Consider the following 21,382-nt stretch of genomic DNA (forward strand, 5'->3'; position numbering starts at 1 on the left):
AGGCTCACCAAATTTGGACAACGGAAGATTGGAAAAATGTTGCCTGGTCTGATGAGTCTCCATTTCAGCTGCAACATTCAGATGATCAGAATTTGGCATAAATAACATGAAAGCATGGATCCATCCTCCCTTGGATCACCGGTTCAGGCTGCTTGTGGTGTAATGGTATGGGGGATATTTTCTTGCCACACTTTGGGCCCCTTAGTACCAAATGAGCATCGTTTAAACTCCACAGCCTACCTGAGTATTGTTCCTAACCATGTCCATCCCTTTATGGCCACAGTGTACCCATCTTCTGATGGCTACTTCCAGTAGGATAATGCACCATGTCACAAATCTCAGATAATTTCAAACTGGTTTACTGAACATGACATTGAGTTCACTGTACTCCAGCGGCCTCCACAATCTCCAGATCTTAATTCATTAGAGCACCTTTGGGATGTGGTGGAACGGGAGATCGGCATCATGGATGTGCATCCATCCGTCTATCCATACACCACTTAATCTTCACTAGGGTCGCAGTGGGGCTGGAGCCCATCCCAGATGACTCAAGGTGAAGGCGGGGGATACCCTGGACAGGTTACCAGTCCATCACAGGGCTACATATACAGACAACCACACTTGCATTTGCACCTGTGGGAGGAAGCCGGAGTACCTGGAGAAAATCCATGCATGCACAGGGAGAACATGCAAACTCCAAACACAAAGATCCCGAGAAGGCGGGGGACGCGAACTGGGGATTGTCTAGCTGCAAGGCGAAAGTGTTAACCACCAAGTCACTGTGCAGTCCCTCTCGTAGATGCGCAGCCGACAAATCTGCAGCAACTGTGTGATGCTATCATGTCAATATAGACCGAAATCTCTGAGGAATGTTTCCAACACCTTGTTAAAAGTATGCCATGAAGAATTAAGGCAGTTCTGCAGGCAAAAGTGGGTCCAACCTTTTGCTAGCAAGGTGTACCTAATAAAGTGGCCAGTGAGCGCAAGTCATTCATTTACGGAATTGTTTGTAAATTTAAAGTACTTAAGGTTCTTTAGATAAACAATGTCCACTCAGTTTTCCTGATGTTGACATTAATTCTTCTTTCAGGTTCCGCCTCAAACCACCAACATTAGTTAATTGACATTTAAAAGTCATCATATAGCAACTCTCATAATGAACTTTGACAAGAAAACATTTTGTATACAATTTAATAAAAAACTCTCACTATCTTTAATCTTTAACATTAATTAGGGACACATCTGGGAGCTCAGCAGGTTTGCTCTGAGTCTTCTGTGGTCCTGAGTTACTGTCAAAGTCTTCATCTTCCTCATCGTCAAGGTCACCAAAGTCATCGTCAAAATCATCATCACTGTCCAAGTCGTCCACGTCTTTCTTCCTTCGTCTATGAGCTCTCTTGCTCTGTTCATCTTCTTCCTGCTCACTCTTGTCCAGATGTGAGTTTACCCTACACAATGAGAAAAACATTTTTATAGGTGCTTTTGTTTTACTTGTTCTTTTACAACAGCAAAGATAATGAATCCTTGGGCTTTGTTTTGAATGCCGAGATAAATAAATAGAATGACACTTTGGAATACAGTGATCCTAAAAATGCAAAAAAAAAAAAAAAAAAATTGCGAGGGCCACAAATATGTACAGACTAAAGCAAAAATGCAGTTGAGTGCCAGTCGTAATGTAAATTGTTATCCACTAGGTGGCAGATTTGTATTTGCTTGTTTGTGAGGAAAATTACACCAATTATCCTCATAAAAAGAAACAGGATGTTACGGTGCCATAAAATTGGGTACATTAAAGGTAGACAGAATTTCTAATGAGTAAGCAGAATTTAAGATGACTCCTACACTTACGGAACAACAATGTCCTCTTTCTTGCCACACTTGCAGCAGATCTCGAGCTGAAGAGAACAGGGCTTACAAATTATGTGATACGCATCTTTCACTGTCTTTTGAGAGCATTTGACACTGTAAAAAAGAAAACATGTACACACAAATGTAATAAGTTTTCCCAGTGGAATCACAACACTTTCCTGCACATATACAACACACCTGCAAAGACTGTACAAGTCTCACTATTGTATCCCTGAGCTCAACTGATACAATTGAGGTTTGTCATACTAGCAGCCGATAATTCTCAGTGCTGGATGACCTGTGGATCCTCCCAGAGCTTTATGCTGTTTGCCAGTCCTGCATTTAGCTGGTGAGTTAGTTTGGTGGATAAATTCATCTAAACAGCCTTGTTTCAATATCCAGTAGCTTCTTTAGATCAAAGTCTGCCTCTCTGTGTCAGATTCTGGGTGTCAAAGTAATGATGAGGGGAAAAGAAGTAGATCTTAGCTGCTGTAAACCTTTAATTTACAAGGATTGGAAAATGAATACACTGATTAGCTAACCAATAAGCAAAGTCCAAGTTCATTCTCTTGCTCTGTTAATTACTTGCTGATCACTTCTGTAATGATGACTTACTTCCTTTACTCTAACAATTCAGATTATCTAGGAGGTGTAAAGTCATGAGCAGCCGCAGCTATTAAGGTATATTTCTGTACTGAAATAAATGTCTTCAGGACTTAAGTGTACTTACCATTTTTTGGGTTGTGTCAGCGGCTTGTATTTGTTGTACTTAACTTTCCACTCAAGAACATCCTTACAGTGTTGACAAAGCCCATCGTGGATCTTTGCATTTGCTCTCTAGAATTAAGATCACATAAGCAGAGACACGGTAGAAATGTTATAGCAATATTGTCGTAACATGGCTTCGACCAATGAAGAGCTTGTAACGTGGGACATGGCAGTGTACTGTTTTGGGGCTATGGGTTGCAGGGTGAGGCCTACACTGATCAGTTTTGTTCTGGTGCATCCTATACATGTTCAAGAAATGGGGATCTAGAGAATCTGGAGGCTGGATTAATGCTTTGGGTTCTTTGACATGTTCCTCGAGAGGTTCCTAAGGAGTTTTTGTGGTGCTGTGAAGTGCATTGTCCTTGGTGGTACAAGTTACATCCATATAAATGCAAACACACGAGATGGTGAATGTTATTCTTGTCAACGTTTTCTGCGTCTTCCTTTGGTGTCTTAGTGGAGCACTGGATCCCTCTTCGTTAAGCACCAAGATAGGTGTCGTATCATCATCTCTCAATTATCACCTTTAGGCATTGTTGAGTGATAATTTAGTTTGGGTTACCTGCTGACTTAATGTATAGAGCTGCTGCACAAATAAAAAGTTGTGGCTAAAAATGTATTCAGCCATCTAGTGAGAATCTTGCCATTTTTGCTGTTTTAATACATCCTATTTTTTAAAACATAAATGTATTCCGTTATTAGATGAAGCTGTAAATATTTGACAAAAATTCACACCAGGTTATTAGTGTTAAAGGTCTGTTGTATAGACTCCATTATGCAGACACACATGCTCAACTCACACAAAATGTAAATGTTACTGTGAGGGATCGCAAAAGTCCGAAGAGTTCCCCCTCATGACCCTTTCAGGACTCCGTAGTCATTTTTTATTATCTTTTCATACACTATTTTAACAGTGTTACAGCATTACTGTTCAATCTTAACTGTCAACCATATCCTCTTCTCCACATACTAAGAAATATTAACTTTATAACATAAAATATACCTTAAATTAAGACTTTTAAAGACCCTGAGACGAGCTCTGCACAACTACACACGACATAGTACACTAAAGTTCACACACCTTTACTTGTACTGTCGCTCCGTACTTGTCGTTTTTGTAGGCAGTCGTGTTTTGATGCTTCTGGCGTCGCGATCGAGAAACATTACCTTTCTGAGAACTCATCTTTTTTAGCTGTTTTAGCTACGCACGTTATGCGAGTATACAAATACAAAAACCATGATGCTAACCACACCAGTAACCCGGAAAAAGTACGGGCACATAATGAAACGTCACCGAGGTCGAAACAGACAATTTCCTTAAAAAATGTTAAAGTAAATAAAAACAAGCCAGCTTTTTTGTTGGAATAAAAACAGAGACTAAATACATTTATGTTTTTAAATTTACAAATTAGTTTAATAAAACTGTTCTTGCTATTAGAACGTTAGGAAAATCACCGTCGAAGCTGATTGGCCTATACCTTTCAATAGTAATCTCTGGTTGGTTGAATGAGACGTCAATCAAAACATGAGGCCCTCACTCTGCGGCGTCGCCAAGTTCCACCCACACTCTCTGCCATTGGTGGACTCGTTTCGCCAACTTCCGCTATTGCGCCCTACAGCTGTCAATCAACTCCTTTCCTTCCTTAGAAGCCAAGACAACAAGCAGAGCGATATTCACAAAACGAAAGCGGTGATGTTTCAGAGGCAAGTGGGACTGCCGTCAACTGTTTGTCAAACCACCACGGAGACCTTTACACGGATTTCAGACCTGTTTCCTGTCTACCCATGTTGCTGTCGAGCTGTTCAGGGTTGAACGTTTTGAATGAGTCGTTCTCGTTATCATTCCGGAGCATATGTTGAGAAACCCGGGGGGAAGAAAAAGGAAACGGCAGTTTAGGAGGCTGTCTGGACCGGAGGACGAAGTGGCTAATAGCTAATAGTAACTCAGAGCCACGGTGCCAAGAAGGATATTCACACTCAACGTGACATAGCTGACAAATAGGACACGGAACAGAAGGATAATCTGGCCAAGGATAACCCGGGCAATCTTCTGGCATCGAGAAGAAGATAAGTTGGTGTGAAGATAACGATAGACTACGGCGACGTTGGCCAATTCTGTCACCTTACAAAAAAAGAAACGCAAAACAAGCGTCCACCCGCCGTGCAGGTAATGTTCAGATCATTTCTCCACTCAATTCAAATGAGGGACACACGCACACTCGTGTTGCTGCTTAATTGGCCCACCACGCTTGGCAGTAAATTGTATCTGCAGCCACTAGGAAATGAAACCCTCACACACCAGCCTAGAATCAATGTAATCTCCCTGAACACATTGTTACATCCACCACCATTTTACTGGCAAGGGCTGCAAGGCTCCATTCTGTCTCCAAGTCTGGGAGATGATGGACTATTTGGGGGATTATGGCAAGCAAATAGGCTCCGCTGTGTATTTTCCTGCTCCTTTGGGATATCACAGCATCTTGCAGAAGTGGCATTCCTAGACTTGCAAGTGGCTTTAAAAAGCACTCACCCTAAATCATACATGATACAGCTAATTGTTTATGTAGGCTAGGTGGCACACAGGCGTTGACTTGTGTAATCAAGGTGCAACAAGTCATTTTTAGCTCCAAGACAGGCATATCTGGAAAGTCCAACAGCTGCTTTGCCAATTCTGAACTCCATCATTGAAGCTCAAGGACCTTTCAAAAAATCTCCACTGGAAGATTGTGGAAAAATGCCAATCAAGGCATCTTCTGAGTAAAATATGGACAGATGTAAGCAGCTTTGAATCTGCAAAGGCAAGATTTGTTTCTTGATCTGCATTTCTTGAGTTGTCTTGATGACATAGCTGACAGGCATTTGTTTTTCACAGGATCACTGTGACCTGCAGGCCTTGTAGAGGCTAAAATGAAAGAAATGGGCAACATGGCAGTGCATCCTGACACAAAAAAAGCTTTATGGACAAAGTTTACTTGTCAGGAGGAGAATGATTCTTAATGTTAAAAGAAAGCTACACAACAATGGTTTCAAATAATAGCAAAGTTATGAATCACAGTTATGTATCACATCAGGTGTTCTCATTAAACTAGACAGAGCTTTCATTGTTTTGTCACTAAGGGTGGGGAAAAAAAATACTTTTTGTTCACATGTCCAGTCGTGGTACAATCATATTTACACGGACTGAACCGTGCAATTATAAAGTTGTAACAGCAAGTAATGTAATATCTTACTTCAAGCACCTTTATTGGAAATACAACCCTGAACACATTGTCATGACCTGACATTAATGAGCCCTTACTCCCTATTCAAAAAGCATGTACAGTTAAAGGGAGTTGCATTACAAAGCACTCTTGCCACCTGAGTCAGTTTTGTGAATGACTTTGGAAATTACATTCCTGGAGGATATTTTTGACAAGCCATCTTATATATCACTGAAACAAGCTCTGCTGAAATCTCTACTGCAGGCAAATGCAATTTAAACACACCTTGAATAACTAAGAGCTAGCCTTGGGTGAGGGTCCAGGTGCATGGTGAAACAAAAAAGCCTTTTAGGTCAATACTGTCTGAGTGATTGCGGAGCCTTGAGGCAGACAGAGTGCTGGCACTCCGAAAGGGTCAGGGACTCTTATCTTTTTTAGAAGCCTGGCTGAACAGAGCCATGCACTCTGGAGAGGGGAATTGTTAGAATATTTAAAAAAAAAATAAAGAAAGGACAGTAGCTTGGCTTTGGCCCCCAGCCCGGGAAACCCCCTGCTTTTTCATTGAACAAAGACAACAGTTTATAGAATGAGAACATCACTCAGGAGCCCTGTGGCACGAATTTGCTCTTGCGCTGTTTTTCCTTGTGACCAATTTGTAGGGGATGCAAAGGCAAATTAGCCTTTCACTTGTTTGAGTGCACAGATGGTCTTGTTTGAATGAGTTATATCTGTTGTCTCTGTTCACCTTCACCAACAATTCATATATTTTATCTGTTGATTAAATGTATGCTTCTGTTTTAACCATTGCTACTCTACTTGTCACAGTGTTTTGAGGATGAACCACTTATCCATCAGTGAGCTATGCTGCCTCTTCTGCTGTCCACCGTGCCCCAGCAAGATCGCCTCTAAGCTGGCCTTCCTGCCCCCAGAGCCGACCTACAGCCTCATGTGTGATGAGAGTGGCAGCAGATGGACGCTGCATCTCTCCGAGCGCGCTGACTGGCAGTACTCAGCCCGGGAAAAAGATGCCATCGAGTGTTTCATGACACGCACGTCAAGAGGGAACCGCATTGCTTGCATGTTTGTCCGTTGCTCACCCAGTGCCCGGTACACTCTACTGTTCTCTCATGGCAATGCAGTGGACTTGGGGCAGATGAGCAGCTTCTACATCGGCCTGGGTTCACGAATCAACTGCAACGTCTTCTCGTACGACTACTCAGGTTACGGCGCCAGTTCTGGGAAACCTTCGGAGAAGAACCTTTATGCTGATGTAGATGCTGCTTGGCAGGCACTTCGGTCACGGTAAGGAGAGATGTTGATGGATGGAGGGAAGAGGGTAGAACCTGTGCAGGAGAGGACGGATGAAGTAATCAATAAGACACAATAAATGCAGTGGTATTAGAACAGTTGAATAGGACACAGACCCTATAATTTATATAGTTAAGAGTGGACACGTAAGCCTCACAACGCACTAAGAACTTAATGACACCATCCATACCTGTAGTGGCAATGTAGATGAGGTTTGAGAAACACTGAGAGAACGTTGAGTTTAATCTCATGAACTTGTAGGAGGGAATCACGTCCACACAAGCGGATGAACACTTGAAATGATTGATTTTAACTTTCAGTAAGTTGTGTCTCATCCCAAATCTTAAGGGTAAGAGGAAGTGAAAGATATAAATATTGTGGGGAAAAAAAACTCTAAAAGCCATCCCATGTGGTGCTTGATGATAAACTTAGCCTCGATATTTCTTGTAATTTTTCCTCTACATATTGCCGGTCGCAAATTAAGCTGTCAGCTGTGTAAACAGTGAGAAAAGAGTTGTATTAATAGCAGCTCCCTGTTCATGTTTTGCTTGACAGCTCTGTGTTGCTAGTAAGAAATAATGTGAATGAAAACAATGTCAACCTTTCTTATTTATCCTTATGCTGTGAATGATGAATGCGGGTAGGGACAATTCAGAAAGTCTTAAATTAAACAGGAATCAATGAAATACAAGCAGATGTGGAATAAAATAACGAGATTTACGTTCTTGATGTGGACTGATACATGAAGAGTTAAGAGAGTGAGTAAGAAGACGAGGAGTACTGAAGGAGCTGGGCTGATTCTGACAAGATTCATGTGTGGACATGACAAGCAATCTTTTAGTAGGGATGGTATGAGGTTTTTGTAGGCGATAAAAAGAAACGTGGTTGCTGTGATTATGCTGGCCCGCCATATGTAGGCGTGAGTGGGTGCTCTGCTGCATCTTTTGGCTCTGCAGGCTATGAATAGATGGATAATTACTGGGTATGAAGCCTCTACTGATTGACAAATTGTATCTGTGATTTTCTAATTGATCCTGCATGCTTATTCAGTGCTACCTGTTGATGATGATGATGATGATATATGACGCAATATCCTGTATCTTAGCTGTATGACGACAATGAAAGAAGCAAGAACCCCCATGGTGTCCTTGTGGTTTTACAGTGCACACGGCCTAGAAGAATTTGGGTTAGAGTTCCTGCTCTATTACAATGAACTGTTCTTATGATTAAAGGAATACACAAGTAAACTCCAGAGAAAGATTCATTTAGCCTTTTATCCTGTCCTTTTTATTTCTCGTTCTTTTAAGATAATTATTGTTTGAATCCAGAAAAGACACTGTTTCCAGCTATCTCACTATCTCGCTGCAGGTGTGGACTCTTGCTCAGCTTCAGTCCCTTCCCCCAGATAAGGCCTTTCCACATGTAAACAGTGTTCATCAGTCAGTTTTTCTAACCACACATCCCTCACTTCCTTCCATCCTCGTTTAAGGACGTCTGCTTATTGTGTGTGACCCTCTCGTCATCTCCTTCTTTTGTCCTTTGTAACACCATAGACATTGTGCTTCATGTCTTTTGGGCTGGTTTGCCACAAGAGCCTCAGTATTGCTGTCCCATATATGTCATACACTGCACTAGTGTAGAGCTGAAACAGTTCCTTGAACAGTTTATTTGCATCAGAAACTACTCTGATAATCCATTAGTGGTTTAAGCAACACTTGTTAGTTTTTGCACTGTAAGTATTTCATAGGACAGTAAATGAAATGTCTGGTTTTGTTTGTTGATGGGACAAAGCAAGCAATGTAGAGATGGTTGCTTCCAACTGGCTTGTGAAATTGTCCACTGTTTCTGACATTTATACATGAATATTTATTAAGAAATGGCTGACTGAAAAATTGTACATATTCACACACCTGACAGAGCAGGATGTGGAGGAGGAGCATACATTGTTGATGTGTGAGAGAAGATAATATGTCTCTCATATTTGTGACTTTTTACGTTTACGGATGAGGAAAATAAAAGTTCATCCTGTAAAAGTTCACCCACTTGTCTTTGTATACACCCTGCTGGAGGACAAACAGAGTACTATGAGAGCAAATGACGAGCAACTCAGGAAAACTAGAAAAGCTGAAACAGTGTAAATCAGCCATAAGAATGATGCTTTGAGTGTGGAGTGTTCCTCTTGTGTCCATGCTGAAGTGGGTGTACGTTCTTTCTGTAGTAAACGCAGGTGTTGGCACTGCAGAGATTTAAAAGCGCAGATGAATAACTCAGGTAGGGTTACTGGCAACTAAATGTTACTGTTTATTAGCTGCTGACTTCTGCTGTGAGTCTGTCCTGCAACACTTTCACAGAATATAATGACTGGTCTTCTGTAAATAAGGACCTTTATAAGGAAGCTGGCAAGTTAAACAGGAAACTCGAGCGTAAAAGTTCTGCACACAGGCCACTGCTGTGAAGAAGAACCTGCTTTTCTGGTGGCCTGATGCCCTACTACGTGTCTGTGTGTATGGAATAAATAAAACTCTTTTGGTTTAATAATGAAACCTATGTTTTTCCTGCTTGTGTACCAATCTTTCTGTTGTCTTTCTATACCCAGCAGCAGTCAACTTGAAAGAGAGAGGAGTATTTAAGGCTGTTGTTCTCCTCCTTGGTTGTTGTTTTTGTTCAGCTGTCAGGAATCTCCTGCTCCCACTCACAGTCGTGACCATTTTAAAAATTAAGCTTGAAATTACTTTTTATCCGAGCAAAACAAACCGGAGATCCTCAAATTACTTTTGGTCATTTGTTGTGTGGGGCAGGGCTGGTAACGGAAAATGTTAACGTAAATGCAAATCCTTGTAGTTGCCAACTCTTTCCATGTAAGCACAGTTATAGGATGATGATGATGATAAAATGAGATTTGCATGATGTGACTTACCTCTCTATGACTGTGCTGTACTCACGACATACCCTGGACTCTGTCGATCTCTCGATACTGTATTTTTTTTATACTAATAACTGATTTCTATGATGTTTTCCACTGCATGTAATTTCCACAAGTCTTTACACGTGAAGCGGTTTGAACTGTAACAGTACTAAGCAGATATAAATCGTTGTCAGCAAAATATTAGCAGATTATCTCACTAAGCTAAATGACTGCATTACACACCCAGCTCCGTAGTCTCGCTATCTACTTTTGCCTACACCAGCTAAACTTTTACACTTTGAACAGATCAGAAGGCAGTTTCCACACAGCTTGCTAGTGCTGTCACGCTTTTGATCAACACTTCTGTTCATAAACAGTATGTCAGTGAAAGCAAGGCATGTGCAGGTCTTATTCTCAGATACTGTATCACATGCCTTTTTCAGTTAATTTGTGAAGAAATAACTTCCAGACGAGATGAGCAGCTTTCAGAAACAATGATACAAACGGATATCCCCACAGCCTCAGTCTACGTGGGCACTGTGCGTCCCGTGCTTCGTCATCCCACGGTTAACAGACGAGTTGAACAGGGTTAGCTGACTGCTTGTTTTGTCTGTGCAGTGTTTTGGTATATGTTGCATAAGTGGTAATTACCCTGTACATCCTTATAATGCATACATTCACACAATGACTAATAAGGTGTCTACAATCCTAGCCAGTGTTTAGAAACAGGTCATGAGGTACTGAGGCAGCTCAGGGTTGTACATTTTTCCTCACCCACGTTAAAGGCAGCGACACTGAACTTAAACATAGTCTTGATTTTGGTATTGGCAAAAAAATACATACTACCTTTTTTTAAAATAACTGTAATGTTTGACAGGTATCATTTTAGCTGTGTTAGCCTGTTTTGTCACATTCACATTAGTAGTAAAATCTGAACAAGGCTTTATCATTGCACATTACATGACTTTTAAAAGCCAAATTTCAAGTGTTACACCCAGTATTCAGATGCACTCTGGATATATTTTCTGGATAATGACATCTGATGTGGTCTTTGCATGCACACCTGGCATAAAGATCCATCCTTGTTCCCAGTTGTGGTCACAATTTAATCTGATTTTAATTAGGTAGGCGGGGCTGGCTGACTTGTCAACAGACATTGCACTCACAGGTCACATGAAGCAATGTTGATGTGTGGGCTATCTTTTTTTTCCATTGCAGAGCTGCTTGTCGCTCTTCTTAGGTGTTTTCGACTTGAAAAGAAGTGGCAGATGTCATTTCACCTCGTGGGAGTGATGTTGTTAAGAATGTGGTCACGATGTACAGATTGCATTTACACCCAGCTGAGAAAACCAATCACATTGTGAACCTGTCCACCTCTAAATGTCAGCTGGCTGATTGATCACACTCCGATCCCAATGTATTGTGCACGCATTTAATCATTGCATTAACGTGTATTCCCTATCCAAGTAAAAATATTAACATACAGGACCCATGTTTATACCTGGTATAAAAGAGGTAGAACGGCTAAGCTGTCATTACATTTCTTTTGTGAATCCCCGTTCAGCCATAGCAAGCAGGCATGAAAACAAAACAAGCTTGTCTCAGTGTGGGGATATGGAAATCTTCTTGGTTGTAAATGTGAGTGCCACTTTTTATGCAAATATATAAATAATATACATCTGAGAGAAATCCCCACATGTGGGACTTAATAAAATGAACACATATATTTCACAAAGGGCAGCAAAATGTGTTTTTAATATTATGTCGCATACAAGGCACTTGTCATGATGAAGCACAGTACAAAGACATCCTGGGATGTTCTACACAGGTTCGCTTCCTAGGTCCATTTTGCATGCTTTTTGACTTGACTAAGTGATGTCAATGTAAAATTTTTGGCTGCGATACCAGCAAAAATATATCTTGCTGTATTGCCATGTCAGTGTTTTTCTTTCTGTGTGGGATACCTCTGGGGTCCGTCCAGTTACATTATGCTAATATTTCCACTGCCATTCGGTTGGTGAAACATCTCCAGACCTCTTGTGTTATAACAGCTTAGCTTCTGCTTTCAGTCCTGTGCTTTAATTTTTGATATTTTCTTACACAAATAATGAAATGATGGCAGCTTGTCAGGATTTTTCACAGCCACCCGGCGCCAATTGCAAGCTGATTGATTCAAGACTTCATCATGGATGAAAAAGAAGTTAATCCAGGGAAGGAAATCTTGTGCACAATTTAAAAAATAGTTTTGGCCTTGCACACATCCGCTTTTGTAAGTTTCGTCTAGAATCTTCAAAGCTTGTTGTAAATAAGTCCTCTAGTAGCATATATTATTTATCTGTTTGACTCAGCTGCCTGTCCCTGATTGTTTGAGGGCTGTGCCAGATTCATAATTGACTGTCTATGCGATAGAAAGCGGGTACAGCCCAGCCTTTTGACCCCGCTGAACATGAATCAACTAGATTGTGTTTATCACATCAAAAGGCCTCTCTGCATGGCCTCACATTAGTCTGCTGCCTACATCCCTCGTGCACAGCTCTCATGTTAGATCAGACAAGCAGCCTGAAGAAGAGAGCTGCTCTCATATCTCTCCCGCTCTCTCTTTGTTGAATTTTGTCAGCGTCTTTCTTTTTGTTCAAATGATTTGACATTTAGATCCTGGCTTTTTCTACTTTTGTTTTGCTTTTCTGTGTCATCTAGTCGTTTTTTGTCATGGTGCTGCAGCCTCACCTTCTTTTTGAGTGTTGACACACTTGTGGAGGCTACTGTTGCTTTTCTCCACAGTCATATGACACTGGGCGGCCACCTGTCACTTTACTGACTGTCTGAGCACAACTGAACCTCCAGGGACTTGGACACAATCTCATCCTGTGTGTTGTTTTTGGTTCAGCCACAGTGGATGAGACACTCCCTTTACCTTGGCAGGGAGCGGGTCATATGATGTAGTCGTTACTGTATGAGTCAGCAGGTTTGCACATTTGCATGGCCTCCATTAGCCAGCTAAGGATTACACCTAACAGAAAAATGTGACCCGTTGACTATCCGTTGTACCAGTTTAGAAGAAATTACGCTCGAGGTACATTGTATTGCCTAATGAGTGACTGAGCTGATGAAAGTCATTAGTCCACTTCCTCTCTCTGACCTAGTGTGTGAGAGCTTGTGTATATGTGTGTGTTGTCCAATACAAAATGGCACTGTATCATTTTCTTTTCCCTCAGAGGTGGAGGCGGGCCAGTAGTCAATCCTGCTAGTCTAATATTGAGGGGTAGCCTAGCAACCGATTTGCAATGAGCTTTCAGACCAAGGTCTTCCCACACTGTGGCCAATAAATACAAACGGGGAAAACTCACTTCCTGGTCGGTTACCCTATTGATCCCACTCAAAACGCTATACATCTCCTCAGACGTTGTAGCCTGGTAAGAAATTCTCAAATACAAACATGCAGAGAGGCAACCCAACATTTATGTTTACTTTTCTCACCTTGAATTGTCAACTGACAAAGGCTGCTCTGTCTATTAAGTCAGTTAGGTGGAGTGTGATGGCTCACCTGACTGTTCTTACCACAGAATGAAACAAGTGCTTGTAAGTGGTGTTTGTTGCTTTTATATTTGTTGTCCTTACATTATAATATAGAATTCAGTCTTATTGGCATTTTGTTGAAATGTGTGTAAGCATCAGTCCACAAAGCAGATCTTAACATCTACTTATTATTGTCAACACAAATCCATAGAAGGGAAGTATTCAATACAAGTACATGAGTTAAAAGGTTTTAAGCATGACAGATCATTGAGCATCTCAGTCAACAATCCCCCTGATGTAGTGCAGACTCTAATCTGTTTTAAAAAATGGCTATACATATGTTCAGGAAACCCTGAAAATATCTATTAGTCATAGCGGCTGCCATAGAATGAGAATATTTTTGGTCTTCAGGGAGCAAGAGGTGGGTAGTGAAGAAGGAGCAAGAGACACAATAGGGGAGCGAGGGAGGATGTGATGCATAATAGATTGGATTTGTGTCAGGAGACTAAATTGATGAAGGTTTTTTTAGCGGGGGAGGGGTGTAACCAGGGAGCATGACTATGGCTGCTGAGGCCTATTCAAGCTGAAATGCAATGGAGTAAATTGTAGACTTGTACTGACCAGACCCGGGGGAGCGGTTGCATCTTGCACAGAGCTGGGTTGGTCAAAGCCTGTTGTAGTGGCATTTTAAAACAAGTGCAGCTGCAGCTCTGCACTGCAATTGTCTCCCTTCTTTACTTGCCTTCCCCCTCTTTGGATGTGAGCAAAAGTCAGAGCAGCCCATCTACCAGTGCCAAGATAGCAGGGTGGGTTAGCAGTTAGAGTGACCTTACTTTAAGTGGAGGTCACAGACTCAAGCTTTGCATTATTTATTGTGTTTGCATGTCCTTGGGTGAAACACACTTATAGTCCTGTGCCAGATGACAACATAGGTTAAGTGCAAAGTTTGGGATTTTGGGGTCAGCCTTGCTTCATTTCGCTGCCCTCTATCTTTTCGCTTGGTTACTAAATTGATGAATGGTTTCAGCTTATCCTCTCTTCATTGACCTTACATAAGCTTTACATTGCTGTGACATCCACTTGATGTTTATGTGTCTCAGGATTGGTCTGGTTTTAGTGGTGTGATATGGAAAAGAACATTGATTAAATGGGTGTAAACAAAAGGAGATAAGCATAAATAAAAGGTGACGGCATATAAAGCTGTACATGAGGGCTATACTGATTAAAATGTTCATAATCTTTAAAAAAAACAGACTAGTAACAACAAATCTTACATCCTTGACTTTCTAAGTTATTAGATGACACATACCGACATTTTTTGTGCTGTTCAGCCAAAGGAGGAGTAACTGAGTTAGATTAAAGGCAGTCATTCAGGATTTCTAATGATCAAATATTTTTGTGATCATTTATGTGTAAAGATCTATATACATATGACCAATATTGTTTAGGCAGAGCTGATACCTACACAGATTGTTGGGCAATCTTGGGCTGTGCCTGTTCTGCAACAGTGTTGTCAGTATGTTAAAGAAACACCCACATGAATGCCAGGACCGAAGATTTACTTCATCTGTCAGTTTTGCTGATAAGATAAGTTCAGATAAATTTGGTTAAAAGAGAACATTTCAGAATTTATCCTTCAGTTTTCATTGGTCACACGTCACAAATAATAGCCAATTAGAGACAATGAGAGGTAGCTGCATCAGAGTCAAAATAACAGAAATGTCAAATGAATATTCTTTAGTGGGAATCGGTTATAAACGATAACGATGCAGATAATTGGAAAAATGGTAGATCAGATTATTGGTCAAGCTGATAACTGAACTTAACAGTCTCTTGGTACCAAGCAATTTACTCTTGTGTCTCCTGGGAGACATTTATTTAAATTTTATTTTCTGAAATCAACAGAGTGACAGTCATCTCTCAGATTGACTTCCTCTGTTTTTGTCTTTCTTTCCAGAGAGCCAGAAAAGGTCAGCTATCTTTCCTTTTTTTAAATTAACCAGCCAAATGTTGGAATCTAGCATCTATTCTCATCATCAGGCAAGTAGGTCATTCTTCAGTTGAAGGGCTTTCTGTAAACATCTTGCGTGAATTCTGCTTTCAGTGATTCTGCTTTCTTTTTTTTACAAGATTATTATGAAACCCCTGAGGCTTTCAATGTTCTAAGCGACAGCCTTTCCACAGCCCCTACTAGACGGAAGTGTATTCTTCATTTACAATGAGCATTTGCAGCTTTTTATTTTGATGAAAATCATTAAATTGCTGCAAACACGATGGGTTGTAAAAGCACGATGGCATTTACTTGCAAATGGGGTGGAAGTGGTTTGAGGACATTTTTAGAAGCTGTCACACCAGAAACGGCAGAGTCATTTTAATGCAGTTCATTAAAGGCCTTAAAATTTTGCTGTCCTTACTCGCCTTCAGATTCCTTAAACAGCTACTTCATGTTGTATTAATGATACAGGCTTTCATTCCATGAATTGTGTACATTATTGTCGGCCAACCCTCAGAGTTAATGGTCCTTTTAATGCCGTAGCACCCATCAGTTTGCAGTAACACTCTCCCGTGCTGTTCCAGTATTTCCACCCCTATTTATACTTGGTGAAGACCAGCTGACACACCAACAGTAAACGGCTCCTATAATGCTGCTTGTGATAGTCTGCAAGCTACACTGTGTGTCTATTGCCATGTTTCTTCTGAAGTAGATGTGCCTGCACTGAAATCTTTTGCCTTTTATTGCAACAAGCCCACATTACTGCAGGTTGTTCCCCTGCAAAGGTTGTAAGTATAAAAATCCATCCCAGCAGTCTAAAGTGGTGCTCATGTATTCATCACTGTGTATTATAGGAGTGCAGTGGCAGAGGCTGTAATGTTAAGCCTGTAATGTTAGTGTTTTGTTAGAGTTCCTAATTTTAATAACAGAGCAGAGCTGAGATTTTGTCAGGCTGGTTGTGACTGTTAACTCTGCACTATCCAGCAGTGCAGCAGCACAGACAGAGGTGCAGTGTTCTCCGACTAGGTTTCAGGTCGTCAGCTGACTGCTTGCTAGACTGGGTCACGTTCTCCATAATCAGCTGTGGAATGTCTTCTCCTTTTTTTTTCCCTCTCCCTCACCCTCAAACCAATATCAGTGTCTCTCACTCTCTTTCTGCTTATTTTGTTCTTTTCCCCCTCCCTTCACTTCTGAGTCACAAGATTGCAGCGGTGGTCCTCTCTGTTCAGCTGCCTTGAAAAGCAGCAGAAAGCCAGATTCATTGAACTGTGGCAGCATCACATCTTTGTGTACTTATTTTAGGGGGACCTATAATCACTGAGTCACTGTAGCATGACGTTTCTGCTGATAATAGAGTATAACTAAGTCACAGTTAGCACACAGGTGTGTGTTTGCTTATGGAGCAGCATGTGGGGGAAATAAGGGAACGATGGGAAACAAATTGGCAGTGTAAGTGTATTTATTATGCCATGGGGGGAGAAAAGCACTTCAAGGAAATTAGCTTCAGCACTAACCAGTGGATCCCAAATTAAAACTTTTTCTATTTTTGCCAACCAAGCTGCTTTTTATAATTAACTCCAGTTAAACTGGATGCCTGCCAGATGTCTGCTTGAGCAAACAAAATTTATCTGAGTGTCTGGCTACTGGTCGTGTAAATATCCTGTTCAGGGTGAGTGAAAGCGTGATTCTCCTTATATTGTTTGTCCCCCTCCTAGGTATGGCATCCGTCCAGAGAATGTGATCGTGTATGGTCAGAGCATTGGCACCGTGCCCTCTGTGGATCTGGCTTCTCGCTATGAGAGCGCTGCCGTCATCCTCCACTCCCCGCTCACCTCTGGCATGAGAGTGGCTTTCCCCGACACCAAGAAGACCTACTGCTTTGACGCCTTCCCAAAGTGAGTGGACTGGACGGACAGATGGCATGTGTGAAAGCCAGGCTAAATGTATCCTGAATATCCACTGAGAGGCACACAGCCTTCCTCGGACAGTTCATATAACAACATTGCACATACATTAAAAAAAAACAAAAAACAACAAAACATTGTATGACTGAATTTGCATCAGGGAAAACACTGAAGCTCACAAATGAAATGTAAATTTCAAATCCTCCCAGGAAGTGTTTTTCTTGTCAGTCTAGAAAAATGAAATCTCAGCAGCTCCCTCTGGTGGTCATTTTGCAAACTAGCTCCAATTCTCATGATGTGTTTTGAATTTACATTTTTTGCGTTACAAGTACAGTCAACTAAAGTCTAATTTTTCTTTTTCATGTGTCCCTTGTGTTTCTAACTCCAAAGCATCGACAAGATTTCCAAGGTAACGTCACCGGTGCTTGTGATCCACGGTACGGAGGACGAGGTCATCGACTTCTCCCACGGCCTGGCTCTGTACGAACGCTGCCAGCGCCCCGTCGAGCCGCTCTGGGTGGAGGGTGCTGGACACAACGACGTGGAGCTCTATGGACAATACCTGGAGAGACTCAAACAGTTTGTGGCACATGAGCTGGTCAACTTGTAGAGGAGCTGGAAGGAAGGGCGGAGAGGGATGAGGAGAAGAAAGCGTTCAGGAGAGGCTGATTGATGGAAGAGGGGTACAACGTTTTCTTCTGTTTTCGTGAAGTAATGCAGGTTGAAGTGGTGTCTGTCTATGTAGTACTGACGTTATGGTGGCTGACTCCTCATTATCGAGCACCTCTCCCCTGTCGGAGCTCCAGTTTGCCCAGGGCCTGCCCGTACCGTCCACTCCACATGCTGCAGCTGTGAACTTAGAAGTACCCATTATTTTGTTTAGCTTTTAGACTTTTTTTTTTTTTTTTTTTTTTAAATCATGTCGAAAATTGCACATTGTGAAAGTGTGTGAATGAAAGAGCAAGTAGACATGTCCACAACAGGCAACATACCATGTGGACATGCAATATAGATATATGACTGTACGTGTGAATGCGTCACATATTTGCTGCCTTTTGAGGAGGACATGGTCTACGGTTCATAATGGAGACTTCTTGTCAGCTCTTGAGCCATTTGAGGTTCTAAAAAAAACAGCCTTTGTACAAACTAGTCTGGACCTGAGTCGCTCAAATCCAGCTGAACTCCATCTGACTCTGAGGTCCGATTTGGTTCTACACACTGCAGTCACCATGGCATCTTTTTTTGGAGTACTGTTTTGGTATATTTTTTATATTATACATAATATTTGCACGTATCAGCTGTCACTGAAGAACTGTACATGACAAACTGACATATTACCTAGCTGTGCCAGTGTTGCCAAATGTTTAGTATAAAATATAGCAGAGACTTAGGCACACAATGAAGTGTACTTTTACAAATACCATCTAGAGACATCTCCAAAGCTCGGTTGGCTGTACTCAATCTTCTCTGTTTAGTTTTAAAGTGGTACAATTTGATGTTGCGGTCTACAGGAATATGATGCAAGAATGGGTCTCAGCCTGCAACTTATGTAGCCGGTTGAAAGGCTGGGCCTGTATATCGTTGACCAATAAAGTGGGGGTTATTTCCTCACACGCAACAAACGTTTCCACAGTTTAACTAGAAGTATTGTTGCTGTAAGCTTAGTATCACTACGCTGTAGGCGATTAACTTGATGTCTTCAGAGAAATCGACTGCTGGCCACATCTTTAGACAAAATATCTCACACCTTTTCAGACGTACATGTTAACCTTAAAATAATAACTGTTATGAAGCCCATTGATGACAGTTTTTTTTCTGCCTTTGTATTTGAAGATATCAAGTTAAATAATGTGTGTAGTTATTATTATAAATCTCTCTAATGTACCACGATTAGATCTTTCTATAGATAAATCTTTTTATATGATAAAAATGTAACTACTGAGACAGCAGCTAACGGTCAATGCTCTGATCAAGACTTAAACCACTAATGCCAATCAAGATGAACATGATGAACACAACTGGTATCGACTTTATTTGGTTCAGGAAGCTGTTTAAAAAAAGTTGTCAATGTTGTATTCCAAGTCATTTAAACATTACTTGCTGAAGAATGAATGGACAGCGGGCTATATCTGTGTGAGCAGCTCAGCATTAAAGGCGTCCGTGATGGACAGAATGTTTTCCTTTTTGTTTTTGTCTTAACTTTACCTTTCTGTCTGCATGAGATTTTAAATCCATTGTTGTGTGTTGATTTGCCCTTTAATGCTGAGTGAGGCAACACAAAGCATTAGCGCGCTGATGTCTCTATTAGGCACTAACAGCGGCCTGAGAAGCAAATGTCAAAGTGCTACTGCATGCCACGAATGGCTGCTTTCTCTTGATGTTTTTGGCCTGTATAACAAAGGCAGAAATCTGTAAGAATTCTCGATGAAACATTTTTTAGGGGTATTTTTAATACCTGTTTTAAACTTGAGCCTGTATTCACAAAAGGGGTCAAATTTTGTTGTTCAGTGACAATTAACCAATAAGCCAATGGGTGCTACTGTAAACCTTCAGGTCTGATTAATTACATGTTGAGTGGAATTGACCAAGATCTAGATCAAGATCGGTAACTGTCATGCGTCACTTGATGGTCTGTTGTTATGAAAACATTTTGTCACAACCTATTTGTCTTATAAACAAGCTCATGCTTTTCTTTATTTTTACTTTGTAAATAATATTTGTACTGGACATGTTGTCATTTTTATTTTTCTTTCAGCTTTTGTCATCTGTCAACTGTATTTCTGCTAACTTCTCTAACTCTTGATATGACGATTAGACCAAGGTAGGCCGGCATTTTGGCTTTTCAGATGACCTTTGTACTGGTCACCTTGACAAGTGTCATCTCTGATTTGATTAGATTAATTTTGTATAGCATATTTCAATACAGAAGGAACCTATATGTAACAAAATGAATATAGTAATTCTAACATGGATAGAGACAATAAAATGGTATTTGACAAACAATCTAACTTGTGACTGATATTTTTATTTGGAAGTAAAACTTTATGTTTGATTTTAGGTATGTCTTATAAATATGCAATCATTTGGGAAAACTGTATGAATGTCTTCAAATCTTTAAAATGTTTTATTTTTTAAAAAAATCGTGTTTCAATGGAACCGCTAAGCATATTTTGGTTCAGAGGCAGGTCATGTTTGAAAGATGAATCTCATATTGCTGCATGTTCTTCATAACACTGCATCACTTTTGCTCAGTTGTTAAAGTCAATTTCTTTGTTCTGTACATTGTGTTTCTGCGCACAGTTTGGTACTTTCCCGACGTCGAATTAAACAGATAATATTTCAAAGCAAACTTCACTAAAAGGAAAACAAGTAAACTTGATACTGCAAGAGATCAAGAGGTTAACTGTGCTGCTCCGCTTAGGGACAGTAACAGGATAGGATGAGGCGATGACTGGAAGATTGTAGAGGTTACAGGAACTATTTTGGGGGAAATCCTGCAGTATGACTACAATGGAAAATAAAAATAGTGAGGTTATGGGCGTTATAGTGGTGCACTCCTCAAACAAAGCAGCTCTTATTGTATTAATCATCATATCACTGTTTTACATTTCAGAATTCACAACACTGAGCACGGCCGGTCTGCACACCGCAGTGAAAGGACCTTGTGCCAACCTCAGACTGTACAGTGTGTATGCTGCCAACATTGGAGGATGGTGATGTTCTTCTTGTCACCAGCAGGCCGCGCTGTGGCTCAGATTAAAACCAACAGTGCTTTAATGACCCCTTCAAAGACCCCTCGGAGACCCGTAAATTTGCTGCTTTAAGTCTTAAGAAAGACAAGGTTGGAATTAAAATCACACAGGGCAGCTTTTGTAGGTGCTTTATTATAAATAAGTTATCTTCTGCTTCGGCTGCAAAATTACAAGGATGAATGTTTAGC

The 21,382-nt window shown here is 40.9% G+C and overlaps 2 protein-coding genes across 2 annotated transcripts; one reads left to right on the forward strand and one right to left on the reverse strand.

Annotated features, from left to right (window-relative positions):
* Positions 1–1,175: 1,175 nt before the first annotated feature.
* c6h9orf85 (chromosome 6 C9orf85 homolog) lies at positions 1,176–3,893 on the reverse strand. Its single transcript, XM_023285580.3, has 4 exons — positions 3,698–3,893; positions 2,579–2,685; positions 1,849–1,962; positions 1,176–1,448 (listed from the first exon to the last, which is right to left on the reverse strand). The coding sequence occupies exons 1-4, from the start codon at positions 3,797–3,799 to the stop codon at positions 1,214–1,216; spliced, it is 558 nt and encodes a 185-aa protein (XP_023141348.1). The 5' UTR covers positions 3,800–3,893; the 3' UTR covers positions 1,176–1,213.
* A 364-nt stretch (positions 3,894–4,257) lies between these two features.
* On the forward strand, positions 4,258–20,445 carry abhd17b (abhydrolase domain containing 17B, depalmitoylase). The gene is made up of 4 exons (XM_023285577.3): positions 4,258–4,783; positions 6,642–7,118; positions 17,254–17,433; positions 17,833–20,445. Exons 2-4 carry the CDS (start codon positions 6,652–6,654, stop codon positions 18,050–18,052), a joined length of 867 nt encoding a protein of 288 aa, XP_023141345.1. The 5' UTR covers positions 4,258–4,783; positions 6,642–6,651; the 3' UTR covers positions 18,053–20,445.
* The last annotated feature ends 937 nt before the right edge of the window (positions 20,446–21,382 follow it).

Source organism: Amphiprion ocellaris, chromosome 6 (assembly GCF_022539595.1).
Source record: "Amphiprion ocellaris isolate individual 3 ecotype Okinawa chromosome 6, ASM2253959v1, whole genome shotgun sequence".
Taxonomy (NCBI): Eukaryota; Metazoa; Chordata; class Actinopteri; family Pomacentridae; genus Amphiprion; species Amphiprion ocellaris.